The 19,922-nt window shown below is 43.6% G+C and overlaps 1 protein-coding gene across 5 annotated transcripts in view; it reads right to left on the bottom strand.

Moving 5' to 3' along the window:
• The window catches only part of VPS8 (VPS8 subunit of CORVET complex), a 225,084-nt gene that overhangs the window by 45,910 nt on the left and 159,252 nt on the right, over positions 1–19,922 (bottom strand). For 2 of the 5 annotated variants that reach the window (XM_073360260.1, XM_073360264.1), the window contains one exon: positions 17,551–17,672. The exons of 1 other annotated variant lie outside the window; for it this stretch is intronic. In XM_073360260.1, the coding sequence (XP_073216361.1) occupies positions 17,551–17,672 (122 nt within the window). The remainder of the gene's footprint in view (positions 1–17,550; positions 17,673–19,922) is intronic. 2 more of the 5 variants (XM_073360261.1, XM_073360262.1) reach the window with 2 other exon arrangements.

Here is a 19,922-nt window from a genome sequence, read left to right as displayed (position 1 = left end):
GCCCAATATGCTGTTAGCCGTCTTAGCAACAAGGGCAGACCTGCTGACTCATATCCAGCTTCTTGTCCACTGTAATCCCCAGGTCCTTTTCTGGGGAACTGCTGCTTAGCTAGTTGGTCTCCCAGCCTGTAGCAGTGCATGGGATTCTTCCATCTTCAGTACAGGACTCTGCACTTGTCCTTGTTGAACCTCATCAGATTTCTTTTGGCGCAATACTTTAATTTGTCTAGGTCACTCTGGACCCTATCCCTACCCTCCAGTGTATCTACCTCTCCCCCCAGCTTAGTCATCTGCGAACTTGCTGAGGGTGCAATCCATCCCATCATCCAGATCATTAATGAAGATATTGAACAAAACTGGCCCCAGGACTGACCCCTGGGGCACTCCACTTGATACTGGCTGCCAACTAGACATCAAGCCATTGATCACTACCCGTTGAGCCGGACGATCTGGTCAGCTTTCTGTCCACCTTATAGTCTACTCATCCAATCCATACTTTAACTTGCTGGCAAGAATACTGTGGGAGACCGTATCAAAAGCTTGGCTAAAGTCAAGGTATATCATGTCCACCGCTTTCCCCATATCCACAGAGCCAATTATCTCATCATAGAAGGCAATCTAATTGGTCAGACATGACTTGCCCTTGGTGAATCCATGTTGACTGTTCCTGATCATCTTCCTCTCCTCCAAGTGCTTCAAAATGGATTCCTTGAGGACCTGCTCCATACTTTTTCCAGGGACTGAGGTGAGGCTGACCAGTCTGTAGTTCCTGGATTCTCCTTTTTCCCTTTTTTAAAGATGGGCACTATATTAGCCTTTTTGCAATTGTCCGGGACATCCCCCGATCTCCATGAGTTTTCAAAGATAATGGCCAATGGCTCTGCAATCACACCAGCAGACTCCCTCAGCACCCTCGGATGCATTAGATCCGGACCCATGGACTTGTGCATGTCCAGCTTTTATACTCCTCCCTAGTCATCTGTCCAAGTTTCCACTTCTTGTAAGCTTCCTTTCTGCGTTTAAGCCCCTCGACGATTCTCTGTTAAGCCAAGCTGGTCGCCTGCCATATTTACTATTCTTTCTGCACACCGGGAGGTTTGTTCCTGCGCCCTCAATAAGGCTTCTTTAAAATACAGCCAGCTCTCCTGGACTTCTTTCCCCCTCATATTAGCCTCCCAGGGGATCCTGCCCATCAGTTCCCTTAAGGAGTCAAAGTCTGCTTTTCTGAAGTCCATATTGTGCTCCTCTCCTTTCTTCCTTTTGTCAGGTTCCTGAACTCGACCATCTCATGGTCACTGCTGCCCAGGTTGCCACCCACTTCTACTTTCCCTACCAATTCTTCCCTGTTTGTGAGCAGCAGGTCAAGAGAAGCATGGCATCTAGTTGGCTCGTCCAGCACTTGTCTCCAAGATTCTCCAAAAACTTCCTGGATTGTCTGTGCACAGCTGTATTGCTCTCCCAGCAGATGTCAGGGTGACTGAAGTCCCCCATGAGAACCAGGGCCTGTGATCTGAAAACTTCTGTTAGTTGTCTGAAGAAAGTCTCATTTACCTCATCCTCCCAGTCTGGCGGTCTATACCAGATGCCCACCATGACATCACCCTTGCTGCTCTCGCCTCTAAACTTAACCCAAAGACTCTCAACAGGCTTTTCTCCAGATGGGCACTAATATTTCATACTGGAGCTCTGAGCAATCATACTTCTCTCTTTCATACAGTGTAACTCCTCCATCTTTTCTCCCTCGCCTGTCCTTCCTGAACAGTTTATACCCATCCATGACAGTGCTCCAGTCATGCAAATTATCCCACCAAGTCTCTGTTATTCCAAACACATCATACATAATTCCTTGACTGTGCCAGGACTTCCAATTCTTCCTGCTTGTTTCCCAGGCTTCTTGTATTCATGTACAGGCACCTAAGATAACTAGCCGATTGCCCTACTTTCTCAGTATGAACCAGGAGTCCACAGAGGTCATCTGATGAAGAGTCAGTGGCCAGGCAACCACCCACCCATATATCTATGAAAAGTGACAATTTTGGTATCTCTTGGATTTTGTGAAGGAGGTTCTTTGCAGCAATATAAAACCTGATGTTAGGAGGTGAGATATTAGAGAGGACTGGTAGCCATTCGGTGTTTGTTAGTCTCATAGGCCTGGTCTACACTACGGGGTTAGGTTGAATTTAGCCATGTTAGGTCGATTTAAAAATGACTGCGTCCACACAACCAACCCCATTCTGTTGACCTAAAGGGCTCTTCAAATCGACTTCTGTACTCCTCCCTGACGAGGGTCGTAGTGCTAAAATCGACCTTGCTTGGTCGAATTTGGGGTAGTGCGGACGCAAATCAACAGTATTGCCCTCCAGGAGCTATCCCAGAGTGCTCCATTGTGACCACTCTGGACAGCACTTCGAACTCTGATGCACTAGCCACGTACACAGGAAAAGTCCCGGGAACTTTTGAATTTCATTCCCTGTTTGGTCAGCCTGGCGAGCTAAGCAGCACAGGTGACCATGCAGTCCCCCCAGAATAGTAGAGTGTAGAATGTTTCTACGCTCCCCCCATCACCTCCGTCCCTGAGGTTATCGCAGATTAGAAGGCGGAAAAAAACACACTTGTGATGACATGTTTTCCGAGCTCATGCAATCCTCCCGCACTGATAGGGCACAACTTAATGCATGGAGGCATTCAGTGGCAGAGGCCAGGAAAGAATTAAGTGAGTGCGAAGAGCGGAGCCAGGACTTGATGCTGAGGCTAATGGGGGAGCAAACGGACATGATGAAGCAACTGTTGGGGCTGCAGGAAAGCCAAGAGCACAGACCCCCCCAGCTGCATCCACTGAATAACCGCCTACCCTCCTCCCTATGTTCCATAGCCTCCTCATCCAGACGCCCAACAATGTGGAGGGGGAGGCTCCAGGCACTCCACTCCAGAGGATGGCCCAAGCAACAGAAAGCTGTCATTCGAACAGTTTGATTTTTAGTGTGGCTAAAATAAGCAATGTGGCCTTGTCCTTCCCTCCTCCCCCACCCCACCTTGGCTACCTTGTCCGATATCTCTCTCTCTTTTTTATTTAATAAAGAAAGAATGCATGGTTTCAAAACAATAGTTACTTTATTTCGAAGGGGAGAGGGTGGCTGGCTTACAGGGAATTAAAATCAACAAAGGGGGCGGATTTGCATTAAGGAGAAACAAACAACTGTCACACCGAAGCCTGGCCAGTCATGAAACTGGTTTTCAAAGCCTCTCTGATGCGCAGCGCACCTTGCTGTGCTCTTCTAATCACCCTGGTGTCTGGCTGCTCAAAATCGAATGCCAGGCAATTTGCCTTAACCTCCCACCCTGACATAAATGTCTCCCCCTTACTCTCACAGATATTACAGAGCACACAGCAAGCAGCAATGACAATGGGAATGTTGGTTGCGCTGAGGTCTGATCTAGTCAGCAAACAGTACCAGCAAGCTTTTAAACGTCCAAAGGCACATTTTACCACCATTATGCACTTGCTCAGCCTATAGTAGAACTGCTCCTTAATACTGTCCAGGCTTCATGAGCCATGGGAGCAAGGTGTAGGCGTGACCGGGCAGTCCTGCCAGCTGGGAGAGCAGCCTGAGGCAGAAGCCTCCAGCTTGCATGATATTCCAGGCAGGACTGAATCTCCATGAGACAAAACTTAAAGAAGAAAATGACCTGGAGTCTCTGGCTCCCATTCAGTGCTCTAAGAGGAGAATAGCCATGTCTGTCCAGGCGCTCTGATCGACCTCACCAAGGTCTGCCAGAAGCACCCAGGAGACGTACGATGGCTATTAGTCTTACTGCACCGTCTGCCGCAAAGGCAAGGAACTGCTGCTGTGTAGCAATGCAGTGCCGCGTCTGCCAGCAGCACCGAGGAGACGTACTGTAATGGTGAGCTGAGTGGGCTCCATGCTTACCATGATATGGCGTCTGCACAGGTAACCCAGGAAAAAAGGCACAAAATGATTGTCTGTCGTTGCTTTCATGGAAGGAGGGGGGCCTGATGACATGTACCTAAAACCACCCATGACAATGTGTTTGCGCCATCAGACATTAGGAGCTTAACCCAGAATTCCAAAGGCAGTGGAGACTGCGGGAACTGAGGGATAGCTACCCACAATGCACCACCCTGTAAGTTGATGCTAGGCACGGTAGTGAGGACGCACTCCGCCGACTTAATGTGCTTAGTGTGGACATACACAACGGACTGTATAAAATCAGTTTCTAAAAATCGACTTCTATAAAATTGATCTAATTTTGTAGAGTAGACATACCCATAGCCTGTTATTACTATTATTGTTTGATTCAGTTGTACATCAACTAGCTTTCAGGAAGAGTTTAATACAGGTGTACAGTATTCTCTCACTGAGTAGTGGAGAACTAGTACCAAGCTGCGTAGTACTTGCACATTAGCTCCCTATGTTGAGCTTCCAAGCTTATTTAGAAAGCCATTTCTGCTCTTAATCTTCTGAGCTACCTTTGTGAAGTGGTCCTTGTAGGTCAGTGTGCGAGCTCCAGTTACTCCTAGATATACTGGCTTTGGGTCACATACCAGTTGCTCTCCATTCAAAAAGATGTTGAGTTCTGGCAGCATTAGTGTGATTGAGATGAAAGCATGACGACACTACCTTTAACACTCTAGACTTAAGTCTCCACTTCTTGCAATAGGCACCGATGGCTGCCATGTCTTAGTTCAGGTTGTCCTCAATCTTTCTGAAGTCTCTTGAAGCTAGGCAGATGTTATTTACATACTTCAATGGCCTTGAGATTGTTGGAGGCAGATCATTAGTAAATATGTTGAAAAAAGTTGGGGCAAAAACAGATCCCTGAGGGAGTTCATTCTTCTGGGTCCTCCATGTGCTCAGTTTATTGCCTTAGCACCACTTGGACTTTGTCTGTTTTGAAGCATCATTTCCATAGCCATTACAACCCACAGAGATTTTGACATCTTGACCAGCAGACCAATGTGCCAGATAGTATTATACGCTGCTATCAAGTCATGAAACACCACTCCTGTCTTCTTCTTCTGTTGGAAACCACTTTCTATGTAAGTGGTAAAGAGCATGAACTTGGTCACAAGTGCTCCTATTAGGTCTGTGGCCTGCCTGATCATCACTCAGAGCCTGTCCTACCATGGGCATGAGTTGTTGCCAAGATAGTCACTCTAGAATTTTGTAAGCACATCTCAGAAGTGATACTGGACAGCAGCTAGATGGAAAGGAATGGTCCTTTTCTGGTTTCTTTCTGCCATATCTTAGGCATCTTGTTCTTTTGGAGGACATAGCCATTTTGTGCTCCTCTTACCAAGATGTAGCAGCATTTCTTGTACAGTCTTGTCAAGGCCACCTGCTTTTCCTGCTTTCCTGAGGCTCAGTGCTTTCTCCACTTCTTTGGTGGAGGAAGGCTGGACAATGTCTTCCTCACAAAATGGTTCCACCCTTGAGTATCAGCTCCATTTCCTCTTTACTGATTCCTCAAAGGGCTTGTTTCTGTTGGCTTTTGCTAGATTAGTTAGGCATGTGGTGATGCTATTTGGAGACCCTTTCCTGACATGTGGATGGTGGTTTCTGTGCTGCACCAAGATTCCTTTAAGTAACCATATTTCCTGCTAGACCGTGTGTACATATTTCCCGTAACTTCTTACCAACGTTCCTTGTGACAAGATTTTAAGGCTGTCAATAAGATGGTTTGCTTCTCTGAGTCACCAGATTTCCCACACTGCTTCAGAAATTCTGCTTATTCTTCATTTAAGTAGGGTATATAAGTCTCTTGGTAGGCATGTGGAATGGATTTAATGACTGCTTTAAAGATTGCTTTGAAGAAGCAAGTGTAAGCATTTTCTACAGAGGCATTATATGGTATGCACACTACATACTCATTGGTCAGCTCCGAGTATTTTTTTCCATTCTGCTCTTCTACAGATCCACTGCAATCAAGGGATAGTGGTTACTATGGGGATTGTCATTTCTATCTGAGCAAGAAGAGGATGGTACTGGCTGCGTGGGAGGCTGATAACAGTTAGCCCTGCTGAGGCGACCCAACTGCAGTCAGGAAAGCAGCCCTGCTTCCACTGTGCAGAGAAAAAGGTGGCTGACTGCTTAGGGTTATGTAAGAGAGATATGGGTCATTTAGAGAAGTCCAGTCTATGTGATGCAGTCCATTTTTGTCAGATTCTCTGCAGCCCCATGAGGTGTGGTGGCTATTTAAGTCCCCAGCATAGGACAGATGGATGTTGAAGTGCTGGTAAAAGTGGAGTGTTCCAGGTTTTATCAAGACATTTACAAACATTCACAACTTCCAGTTGATCAACTTTTGCAATGATACTGTAGGGCAAAGTAGTTGGTAAGACAGTCATGTGTAAACTTTTCCAGTCACGCCCCACCATCCCTTACCAGTGACGGAATCTGATTGGCTGACCAAGTTGTAGGTCAGAGTGGACTTGTAGACTCTAAAGTTTTACATTATTTTTTTAAGTAACTACACTCAAAAATAAAAATTCTTCATTTGCAAGTTGCATTTTCACAATTAAGAGCCTGCACTACAGTACTTGTATTAGGTGAATTGAAAAGTACCATTCCTTCTCTTTTTTACAGTGCAAATATTTGTAATAAAGATAATATAAAGTGAGCACTGTATACTTTGTATTCTGTGTTGTAAATGAAATCAATATATTTGAAAATGTAGAAAACATCCAAAAATATTTAGGTATTCTATTAACAGGGACATTAATACTGCCATTACTCATGATTAACTTTTGTTAATCGAGATTCTTTTTTTAATCACTTGACAGCCCTATTTTGAATGTTTTATGTCCTTGGATTACAAAAATATTTATGCATTGTTCAGTGATGGTAATTCCTGTGGATTGTACAGGAACTTCAGTGGCCTTGCAAGATGGACAGAAATGGACCTCATTATTTTTCAGATAACTTCTTGCCTCCTCGACTAGTCCCACCCCCTACACGTGACTTTCCTTATTTCAGTCTTTCTTGACCGGCCCCACTTGCATCCCACACATCCAGGCATATTTTACCGATATGTACTTCTACACACTTTAAAAACTTTACCAGTATATACAAAGCATGCACTTGTAAATGATGTGAATTGTATCCATTTGTGTACTCTTAAGTGTATACATATTTCTCCATATTCTAGGCAGAGATGGCAGCAGCTCCCACAAATTATTTTGTAACCTCTTTTGCAATTTTTGTTTACAGGGTTTGTGTGTGTGTTTGTTTTTAAACAACTTTGTCAGACTGCTTGGGCTGACATTTCCCATGCCAAGTGTCCGCCCTGAGCTGAATTTGTTTTTTGAAAATTTCAGCAAAAACTATTCAGGCATTTCAGAAAACCATGTTAGTGAAAAATAAGTTTTTCCCATGTTGAAAAGTCCTTACAGCTATTTTACTGAGAAGCTCTAGAACCTCTATGCTTTGGACCAGATCCTTGAAATGTAGCAGGTGATCACTTTACTTGGAGGGCCAGGTATGGCCTTAGAGAAGGGGACAGAGGGGAAAAAAAGTGAGTAGGAAGCTATCCAGGACACTAGGATACAGTGTTGGTGGTAGCCAACAGGCTGGACACACAGGCATTGGAGAAAGGGTGAAGGGAGGAAGCTAGCAAGTGGCAGAGACTAGGAAGGTGATGGATACCTAACGGATGAGGTGGTGAGAAGCCGGTGTGCAGTGTAGTTGTAGCCGTGTGGGTCCCAGGATATTAGAGAGACAAGGCGGGTGAGATAATATCTTACTGGACCAACTTCTGTTGGAGAGAAAGACAAGCTATCAAGATTTGATTGGCTGGAGATTTGTATTGGTGAGAAGGAGGCAGTCAGTAGAGGAAGCTTAAGAGATGGACTCCAGGAAAGGGAAAAGGAAGGAGTAAGAGGGAGTAGTAGTGGGGTTAAGGCACCAAGGGACAGCTTGCCCAGAGGTAGTGGGAAGGGAGAAGAGGTGGCTAGAGGAAGCAAATTAGCAGGAAATGGGAGTGGAATGCAAACTTGATTGCATGATACTTGGGAAATTGCTCCACAAAATGGCTAAAATGATCCAGAACACTTAGAGCAGCAGCCTCTGCATAGAGTTCTTCCTACTCAATAAGCACTAATGCCAACAGTCTGCCAATATTCACATCTGAATCAAACAAGATTTGGAAATTCATCCAATTCTCAGTCAAAAACCAGCTGTATGCCTGGAATATACTGAAGTGATAGACAGCTTCCAGAGGTAACAATTGCACAAAGTGACCGGTGTCATTTTAGGTCATACTGTATTATAAGTACATTTTATTTTAACATGCATAATTTAAAAGTAACAGCATGGAAAGTACATCATACTGAGATACTATATAAATTATAGAGAGCAATGGGGAGCTCAGGTCTTCCAGCACACCATGTACGTGATCCATGACATACAGCAAGTTATTTTTATATCTGTCAGAAAGCCACTCACTCGTTCCTGGAGCATTCTATTAAATACGTGGCTGAGGAAAGCCAAAAAACAGCCAAAAAGCAGACTGAATGAATACAGCTACTTTACAGATGGTAAATCAGTCTTCCACGAAGCTGTACGTAGAGAGATGTTCCATGCAAATCATTTATCCTAGTTCTGGGGGATAAGTCACTTCAGGCAAGGGTTAATCAATCAGCTCCAGAGACAGGGCCAACACCGCTAAAGGCAGGATGTCATCCCAGAGCTCCCTCCAATCTGGTGCCTATGTATTAACATTGGCTCCTGGGAGCTCCCTCCAGCACATCCCTGTTTCTACATTCTTCCTCCTCTCTCCACTTCCCTAATTTCTGTTGAACCTTCTCCTAAGTGCTCATTGTTTTCTCCTCTCTAAATTGTTTCTAACCCCTCTAGTATTTCCTTCTGCCTTTTTTGGCAAAATCAGTTACACAATTAAAGGAAATAAATCTGTATTACCAGGTGAAAACTCAGATAAAATGACTTAAAACACAATTCCTGAGCCTGCAGTCTATTCCTTTATACACTTTTTCTTATGTGTCACAGATACAATACTGCAAGAGGACACAGTCAAAGTTCAATTCCTTTCTGTCTTTTTTTTAAACCTACAGTAAATTGCTTATAAAACTTTAGAAGCTTAGGAAGCAGTTCTTTCATATCAGATGGTTTTCTCCATTTATGTAATATGCAATTGTTTCTTCATCTGTGACCAAGCACAGCTGAAAGCAGTTACATGAGGCACCTAGTCTCCTGGGGCCCTCCAGTGGCAGCAGGGCTTCAAGCACCTGCTGTGTAGTCTTCCGGCACCTGGAATCCGGAGTTTGCCCCCAACTGGGCCTTGGGCCAACTCCATTTGGTAGGAAGGGCATTGTAAGACTCCCAGGGAGTGGAACTGTGAGCCTCTTCACAGGTTGTTTAAAATTCTTTGAGCTTCTTAACATCCATAGGAGATTGAAGGAAGCCCCAAAGAGCCTCCTAGGTGGACTCCCCAATGCAATTCTTAGGAAGTGAATGAAGAAGATTCAGCCCTTCCACGGGCCTTGGGGAGAGAAGAGGAAAGGCCCCTGTCACTCCCCAGTCCAAAGATAGGACTGTTTTTAAAATGACACAAATTCTGAGACAAAGAACTTTCAGGCAAAGTTAAAGCTGAGACTACACATCAGCAACTAAATGGTGAGAAGCTTTCTACAAATGCAGTAGGCAGTGCTGTTGTAGCTCTGTTGCTCCCAAGATATTAGAGAAACAAGGTGGGTGAGGTAATATTTTATTGGACCAACTTCTGTCTGAGCCACACAGAATTAATTGCCTGTGATCAAAGTTCCACCCCCTCGGCCATGAACAGGAACACCTAATAAGTGATGAAGTGACCCCTGTTCTCTCAAGGCTGTTGGAGCTGCCAGGTCCTTCAGTAGAGAATGGGGGAAATTCAGACTAATGTAGAAAGGACCTCAGCTTCCTTTCTGCTTAGTCACCCCCCACCTACCCTGAAAACGTGACAGAAGTGTGTCCGTCAGAGTTCTGTGGAAGGAAGTACCACAGCATTGGGATGGTCTCAAACACAGCTCTGTCCTTCCCCCTCCCCTGTTTTGACAAAACTTTTTTTAAAAAAATTGTGCAATTTACATTTCTGGTTTCTCCAGCTCCCCATACCTCAACGGGAATCTGAATATATCTGCTTTCAGAACATTAATGAAGCATTATGGATTTGTAATAGAATTAACCCTCAACCTTCCATATCTCTCCAGACAGTGTTCACCCACTTCAGATAAAACTTCTCTTAATGCCCCAGGAGATTTCTCTAAGATCTCTCCTAATGCACTTCTTTTAGGATTTCCTTTCTAATAACTAACTTTACAAAAATCATAGGTTAAGAATAGATAAAAGCACAATCTAATGTTAATCATTATTTGACACAATCTTAATTATGTAAGGTTTAGTCAAGACAGTGTAAAATCAGAACCCAGGATCGAGTGTTTGCAGCAACAGCCGTGGAATCTGTTCCTGGAATTCAGAAGATGCCCCTTACCACAGCATTTAGCACTGAAGTACAGAAATTAACATTTCCATAAAGTTAGATTTATGTGGACCATTTCCCCCCCCTTTAGATTTAACTGCTTAAACTTAGAATATTGTAACCCTTTTCTCTCAACAGAAGAGGAAGATATCTAGCTCAGTTTACTGAATTTGGTATCCCCTTACAAAGATTAGTAAATCCCTTGCAACTGTATTACTTCCAGTCCACAGATCTTCACCCACAGCATAGACTCAGTCTCATAGGTTATATGTACATTGCAATTAAACCTCTGTGGCTGTCCTGTGTCAGCAGACTCTGGCAATGGGGCTGTGTAGACGTTTAGGCTCTGGCTGGAGCCCAGGCTCTAGGTTCCCATGAGTACATGTCCCAGACTTGCAGAAAAGCTCTGTGTAAGCTCAAAAGCTGGTCTCTCTCACAAACAGCGGTTGGTCCAATAAAGCTACAATTGCTCTTTCAAAGCACCCAAATAGCTCCACACTGAGCTCTTGTAATGGTCCTTGTGTCTGGCTGTTCAAAGTCAGCAAACAGCTGCTCCACCTCCACCCTGGTGGCAGCTTTTCCCCCTTTGGTTGAGGGGTGCTTTGAAAGAGCCATAGCTGTGTTCTGTGCTGGAGTGTTCTTTGGACCTATAGCTTTGAATGCTGCTAAGAATTATGTAGCACTTGCTGTACATTTATAAATATGACTATGTTTTACTGATGCTATGAATTACACAGGGCTTGTGTAGTGTTTAGATGTTGCTTGTAATTATTAGAATTGGGCGCACTGGCTGTTCAGCGTCTGAAAGGACAGGAAACAGGAAGGAGGGGGGAGGAGTTGAAGAGGCTGAGGGAGAGCTAGTGAGGGTGCAACAGCAGCTTGGAAAAGAGGTTTCCACTTTAAAAAATAAAGTCCTGTTGAAGTTTGTTAATACCTTACCCGGCTACTACAGCATTTTGGCAACGAAGATGGATCTTCTGCCTCTGAACCCACCTGCACCTTTTCTAGAAAGCCCAGGTGAGCCTCCAATTGCTTTTACTGCCTGGACCCATATGTCTGAGACTTATCTGCTTGCAATCAGTGCTACAGAGATTTCTGAAGTAAGAAAGCATGCTCTGCTAATCCACTGCCTTGGAGCAGAAGGGCAGCGTATATTTTACACTTTTCCCCTTGCAGACGATAAATATGAGACTGCACTCACTGCATTAAAGAACTTTTTGTACCAAAAGTGAATGTAGTAGCTAATCGCTACAGATTTTGCCAGCGTGAGCAGAAACCAAGGGAGACTATAATGCAGTATATTGCTTCCCTGAGGGGTCTGATTGTAACTTGTGACTTTGGGAATATGGCAGATGAGATGATCAGAGACCAGCTCATTGAGAAAACAATCATGCTTCTTGTAAGAGAACATTTACTTCTAGTACCACAACTTACACTAGAAAAAGCAATAACCATTGCTACCCAGATTGAGTCAGCTACAGCTGAAGCCAAAATAATGAGCACAGTCCAGGCTGTGACTCCTTTGCAGAAAAGTTCACCATTGCTGCAGACAAACAATTACAAGAGGAAAACTAATGAAAAACCACCAAATCAGCAAATTCAAAATACAGTAAAAGAATGCTTTTGCTGTGGATCCCCACAACACCTGGCAAGCTACACAGGATGTCCGGCAAAAGTGGCTCAGTGCAATCACTGCAAAAAGATTGGGCATTTTGATAAAGTATGTCGCAGCAGCCAGTTCAATCAACAGGTGCATGCCGTTACAATACCAGATGTTACTGTGCTGAGCGTGGACAAAATCATTACTGCACATATTCCAGAATAAATAAAGTGCACGGTAAACATTTCCGCCATAGCCTCAGGCAAATCACACTCTATTCAGCTAATGTTGGACACTGGCTCAGCAGTATCTATACTACCTGATTCCATCTATTTGCATTACTTTAAAGATGTGCCTCTTACTGAACTCAAGCTTCACTTGGTGTGCTATTTGAAAAACCATGTTCCAGTACGTGATTGCCTGCTAGCAATAGTTACTTTTGGTAATTGCTGTGTAACTGCAGAGTTCTACATTGTCCACAAAGGCACTCCTGTCCTTGGCAGAGATTTATTGGCTGCTTTAAATCTCAGGGTAGTTAATGGACAAATTGATCTTCCCCAACAAAGCACTCTTGCGGTATACACACCAGTTTCAGCTGGGATCCAAAACCAGGTTGAGGAGAAACTCTGCTGTGCTTACGGGTTTCTGCATAAAGTTAAAATGCGGAATAATGTGATGCCTGTATGACAGTAATTACCATTTTCAGTCAGAGAAGCTGTTTCAGAAGAACTTAGAAAACTTGTTCAAGAGGACATTATTGAAGAGATTAACTCCTTGGAATGGGTTTCACCTATAGTAGTGACACAGAAGAAGGGTGTAGGCATTCACCTTAAGGGAGCCAAATAAAGCTATTGTGATCGACAGCCATCCTCTTCCTCACAAAGAAGATTTGCAGAACTCCGTGGAGCAAAGATGTTTTCTACTCTTGATTTGCAGAGCGCATACCACCAGGTTATGTTGCACGAAGATAGCAGAGACCTCACAGCATTTATTACATGAGGGACTATTCCGTTTTAAACGTGTTCCATACGGGTCTCGCATCACCCCAAGTGCCTTCCAAAAAATAATGTAATTGATTTTGAAGAATCAACATGGAGTTCAGTGCTTTTGGATGATATTATCGTGTTTGGAAATACTTCAGAGGAGCATGACAATAACCTGCAGGCTGTACTAAACTGCATCAGGAAAGCAGGCCTCAAGCTCAATAGGTCCAAATGCAAACTCAGACAAACTGAACTCTCCTTTCTGGGCATACTATTTCACAGGCTGGACTAAAACCTGATCCGGCTCATATCCTGGCAATTTCAAATGCTCCTCCTCCAACAAATTTGCAAACCTTACGTTCCTTCTTGGGTCTTACCTCCTGGTATGCAAAATTCATTCCCAGTTATGCTTCTGACATTGAACCATTACGAGAATTACTACAGGGAAGTTCAACCTTAGCGTGGACAACGGATGCACAAGCTAGTTTTGAAATGGTGAAAGACTTGATTGTACATAGTCCAGTACTTGCACTATTCACTCCTGCATTGCCCACAATTGTAACTACTGATGCTTCTAATTATGGACTTGGGGCTGTCCTCAAATAACTTCATGAGGACAACAGAAAGAAGACTGTTGCATTTGCTTCAAGGACACTAAGTAATGCTGAGAGAAAATATTCTACAGTTGAAAAAGAAGCACTTGCTTGTGTCTGGGCTACTGAAAAATGGATAACTTACCTGTGGGGCCACACGTTCAAGTTGCGCACACACAATAGCCCTTTGACGACATTGCTCACCACGGAAGGACTGGGAAGAGCAGGATATCGTATTGCTAGATGGTCTGCAAGACTACTCTCTTTCAATTATGAACTGGAATATAAGCCTGGAAACCAAAATGTCGTAGCTGATTGCCTTCACCAGATGGCCCACCGGAGGATGAGGATGTAGTAGTTGCGCTTACTACAAGCACTCTTACTGCAGTTACAAGAGAACAATTTCATGTTGCTTGTAATTATTAGAATTGGGAGCACTGGCTGTTCGGAGTCTGAAAGGACAGGAAACAGGAAGGAGGGGGAAGGAGTTGAAGAGGCTGAGGGAGAGCTAGTGAAGGTGCAACAGCAGCTTGGAAAAGAGGTTTCTACATTAAAAAATAAAGTCCTGTTGAAGTTTGTTAGTACCTTGCCTGGCTACTAGAGCTTGCTGTAGATTTACAAATACAGTGTGCTTTGAGTACCAGTATGTATTCTGCAATGTGCTGTGAGCTTATAAAGTTAATTTTATTCACCAAAAATAGAACTTTATTGCAAAAATATGCAATAGTTTCATGAGTGACCAGACAGCCTCATATTTTTTTTCAAGCATTTTTATTAGAAAAAAGTCATTTTTTTAATTAATGCAGTAGTAGAGCTCACTAAGCCAGTCTGTGAATCGAAGGAATTGCAGGTTTCCATTTTCTCAGAATAACTCTTATTTATCTATTTAGTCACTTTCATTATCGATGCCCTGCATGACCTCTATGAGTTCAGGTTTGCGAGATTATTTTGTTTGGTTTATAATTGTTTCGTTTTTTCCATGTTTTGCAAATAATGAATGTTGAATTCTGTTATTTATATACTTTTTCCATCTTGTGAATCTATTTATATGTTTTGTTTCCTTGTGTGTTTATATTTTGTATCAAAACAAAGATAAAGTTAAAAATAGAACTTTATTAAGTGGGGAAAACAGTATACAAAAACAATGTAATACTTTTTTTAACAAATTAACAGCGTGGAACTTTAAAATTGGAAAGGCTGCAAACATTTATGTGCATTTCAGCGCACAAACATAGTCCGCTGTGGTTATGCATACACCAACCATGATTCTCACAGGTCAGCGTTTGTGAAGCTGTGATTTTTCTTGCTGTTCCCCAGGATGGAGAAGTAGGGGTATGGATGCAGTCTCTGATGCCATGTAGTCTGGGATTTGTGGATCTGTTGGTCAACCAGTGTCTGCAGCATTTGGGGGTGCTGCCTGAGAAGACCCATTATGTCCTGGTGCATTTCCCTCTCCTTAGGCCTTTTTCCTGTCTTCTTTTTCCTTATTCATGCAGAGGGTCATATTGGCTCTCCACGCTCCTTGTTCCTGATCCGATGCAGCACTGGTTCACAGGACTTCACTGAAAGTGTCCTCCCACCTACTCCAACCAAGGGATGACAAGCAGATGCCAACTCTACCTCTGTTTGTTCTCAGACAAGTAAAAGAATGAAGAGGTAATATCGGTGTTTAACTTGGGAACGGGCCAGGCAACAATCTTTAAATTTAAATATTGTAAAGAAAAGTGTACGCAAGCTTACCCAAGGTACCTTTCTCCTTCATCAAGCTCATCCAGTGCTCTCCTGGTGGGACTGGCTAGACTGTGGGGGAGTCTCAAATGGCATGGCTGGAGCCCCCCACTGTGTCCCCCACTTTGCCCCCCCCCCTTCTTGCTGTTCATGGCAGAGGTCTCTGTCTCAGGCTCCTCTGAGGTCTCCATGGTGGTCTGTGAGGTGCTGGTGAGGTCTCCGCCACATATGGCATACAGCTTATTGCAAAAGTGCCAGGTTTGTGGCTCAGCACCAGATCAATTGTTGGCCTCCTCAGCCTTGTGATAGCCCTGGCAAAATTCCTTCACTTTCACACAGCACTGCTGCTGATTCCAGTCATATCCTTTTGCCTGTATCTCCCATGTAATCCATTTGTAGATGTCCACATTTCTCAGCTGGTCCATGGCTCTGCCAGGGGCATTGTGGAACAGCTGCCGGAGGACTGTTAGGGTATCCAGAGTTCACAGGTCAGTAGGTTGACCATGTTTCCACAACTTCTGGGAGGTGGTTTTTCTGCATCGCACTAACAGGATGCTTATGGCGGCAGACAAATTTGAAAGCAGACATGCACGAATTGGTTGACACAAGACTGACAGTCCACAGCCCTATGTTCACCCCTTTTATAAGACTATGTTAAATATTGTACAAAGCATACTGTATAAGGTATCATTTGAACACTCATGATTTGCTCATCATTACTGTCCTGGTAAAATGGGTGGCAACACTGTATGTAAAGATAAGATTCTACTGTATACTATTACTAAGACATGCAACAACATGTTCTGAAGGGCAGTCACAAAAAGTTCCCCAGAGACAAAAGGCTAGCCAATGCCTCAGCCAGGTGTCAATGAGATCAATTGGACCATCACCTAATTAAGTGGCCATTCTTCAGTGGGAGAGAGGGTGTGGGCAAAAAAAAAAAAAAAAAAAAATCTACATTTTGACAAAGAAGCATCTTAAGGTTCCTGGCCACACAGACTGTGTCTCCTGAACATCAGCTGGAGATGAGTCTTGTACACGAGAAAGGGTTATAAGAGGAGAGGCCAGATGCCCCAAATCACCTCTCCCTTGCTCTCTGCCCATAGCACCATCAATCCCTGAAGAATAAAGGGAGCGGCATTGGACTTGGGGGAAAATCCTGACCGAAAGAGGATCAGCCAGTAAGATTGCTGGAACATGTGGTGAGAGAGACCTTTGCTTTGTATTCATTTAGATTGTTAAGTTAGGTGTTAGTTGTGTTTTACCTTTTATTTCCTTGTAACCAATTCTGATTTATATGGCTCGTTACTTGTAGTCACTTAAAATCTATCTTTCTGTAGTTAGTAAATTTGTTTTGTTGTTTTATTTAAACCAGTGTGTTTGTACTGAAGTGTTTGGAAAACTCCATTTGGGATAACAAGATTGGTGCATATCATTTTCTATTAATAAATGATAGACTTCATATGAGCTTGTGTTGTGCAGGAGGGTGCTGGGCAGTACAAGATGCACATTTCCGGGGGAAAGTCTGAGGTTGGGAGTTTCTTGGTGTTGCCCGCAGTGTAATTCATGAGTGGCTGGCTATAGCACTCACACTATAGCTGGGAGTGATTTACATGCTGGAGGCTGTGTGAGAGCACACCAGGAGGGTTGCTCTCACAGAGAAGCATGTAAAAGGCACCCCAGGTTGGGAAATTGAGGGGACACAGCTGTCTATCAGTCCAGATTGTACCCTGGGTAACGTCACAAAGATGACTTACATTGACCTAACTTTGTAGTGTAGACAAGGCCTAAGTAAGGATTTAGTAGGCTAACTTAGGCTCCCATTTCTTAGGAATCTCAGCCCTATGTTTTAAAAATATTTAAATTTTGGACCAAGTTAATTAAGATCTAATAGGTAAAAAACTGTTTGGTTTACAACATACAATCTTTACATTACTACATCTTCTCTCAAGGCTAAACATTATCATTTCAGTTAGTGTCCCACCACACCAGTCCCCTGAGCATTTTTCATCTTTGTAGCCTTAACGAATAATTAACCAGATTAATTTCTGTAACTACTCCGAAGTCAACAATTTTACATCAGGGATGGATTTGGCTCTACATTCTGAATGTGGTATAACCAGGGCCTTATGAAAGACAACAATTTAGTAAACACCTGTATGCTCACTATGTTTTCTCTTCCCCTGCTGCTCACCTGGAGAATTCTCTGCAAGATTGAGGGAAGGGCAATAAATGCAGCCATGTTGTTTAGCACTTGCATTGTCAAACTCTTCAGAGCTGAAATAATAAATATGTAAAAATCATGCACAGCTAGTCAGAACTGGAGGTTTATAAAAACAACAACATGTTAGACTAAACATCCTTGTGAATTCTTATACTCCTTTGTTTTCAAAACCATGATTAACATTTACAATAAAAATAGTTATAATGACCAGAGAATTACACAAAAAAATTATAATTCTTTATATTTAAAAATAAATGTAATTTTCAGGTATGTTTTTGGGACTCTCACACTACTATGATTCTCCCCCCAACATACACACACAAATTGCCACATAGTCTGGGACCTTCCTGAATTTATTTATTTTTCTAATCTGGTTATTTACTGCAGTTCAAATTTCCCTATTGCCATCAAGTATAAACCTGCAAAACTCATTCACATGAATAGTCTTACTGACTTCAACATTTTCCACTGGTGGCCAACAATTCTGTTATCTGTGTGCCCAGGATGAAAAAGTCAGGATCTGCAGGAGCTCAGCATCTCTGAACAAAATACAGGCCTTAGATGACTCTGGTTATCACACAAAGTGCCTCCTATGTGATGATTTTATAACTTATTCTCAAATAAACCATGCTCAGTTTGGTTTCCCTTCACATTATGAAGGGCCCTGACCAAGAATAAGGAAGCTCTGGAGGCAGTGTGACAGGACATGGATACCCTTATAGCTGCATAGCAGTGACGCCTAAGGGTCAAACATATGACAAAAAACTCAGGTGCTCACAATGCTTCAGGCCTGTTCCCTCTTTCTGTCAGCACAAAGGAAGGAGATGCCACCTGTAATTGCCATGGCATGGAAGAGTCTCCAGCAGCTCTCTGCCCCAGGGCTCACATGGGGACTGGTGGGGCAGTGGCTGGTGTATGGTCCTATGGGGGTCAATGCCAGCCAACTCGTGCTAGAGCAGCCCCCAGGCTGCTGTAACCTGCACCAGTGCTGGGGCACAGAATCAAGGACCTGATTGTTTCCTCACCTTCTTCTCTTTCCACTCTCCTGCACTGCCCTGGGAGCTGGGTGTGGGAAGGGAGCCATCCTGTACTAGACTTTCATCTAGGTGTAGGGCAGGCAGAATCAGCTTGAGTATATCTAGGGAGCAGGCGCAGACCCACAGATCTTGCTGATGAAAATATCTGATTAAGAGGGTACAGACACGTGCACACCCTGATGTGGAGCGCCCGCAGGAACGCTACTTGAAGAACTACTCTCTTCTCCCTCAACTGGAATTCAGCAGGTGGCCAGTGGGGGAGCTGCTGAAACAGAGAAGAGGCTGCTGCCGCTGCTCAGAACATTCATGTCATATCGAAGCAGGTCCTATGGCTGTAGGGGGAACCATATGGAGCAACTGGGCAGGTGGTGTCAACTCCCCCACCACCCTCGCAGTAATGGCCAGATTCAAACACTTCTGTTTAAAAATCATTGGGTGACATTCAAGAAATATCTTTAATTCACAATGAAGAGTTGCCTTTAATAATTCAAAGCCATGAGGACCACAGTGTTTTCTGTGCCATGGGCTGGACACCCCTCCTGTAAAAGTTGTGCCTGTCATAATCCATTTCAGCATATGTTCCAGGCCCCTGTTCACTGGATTCTCAGGGGCAATAGCTATACAACTCTTTAGTCCTGGGATGGCCTTTTTATCATGTGTATACAGTTCTCAGCAGAATGGGTCCTAGCTTCCTGATGGGACAACTAGGCAGTATGGCAATATAAAAATTAAATAGCAACCCACTTTAAGAATGGACTAAAACTGGTTATAATTCAGGATGCAAGTGTGAAAAGGGAGGGCAATAGTTCCTTTACACTTTTTCCTCTAAAAGGGTTGAGTGTTTCCTTCCTTTTTAGGCGCATTAACCCTGAGAACCACCTTCAATTTCCAGAATTTTTAATTTTAATAATGAGCTTGTTTAAATGGATGTTAGACTCAATAGCTCCTCTTTGCCAGAATGCGATGGCACGCCCTATCTTTGGCCATGGCTCTGATGACAGATGATCCTTGCTCTCCAGAGATCACTGTGGATTAAAAACCACAGGTTCTTAGTCTCAGTCAATGCACGGTCACCCTCCACTGATGAACCAGCAAAACCCTATCCACTCATTGCACAAAGAGATAGTGACCTGCTGTTAGAGGAAACAGTCATTGGATTGCACTAGGACTGCAGTATTTACTGCACCAATGGGTTGTGAAGACTGATGGGGAAAAGGAAGGAGAAAATGGAGGCAAGGAAGAACTATCAGATGATCCCAGAGGTCC

This window comes from Lepidochelys kempii, chromosome 9 (assembly GCF_965140265.1).
Source record: "Lepidochelys kempii isolate rLepKem1 chromosome 9, rLepKem1.hap2, whole genome shotgun sequence".
Taxonomy (NCBI): Eukaryota; Metazoa; Chordata; order Testudines; family Cheloniidae; genus Lepidochelys; species Lepidochelys kempii.
Note: the sequence above shows the minus strand (reverse complement) of the source record. Positions and strands in the feature narration are given on the sequence as shown.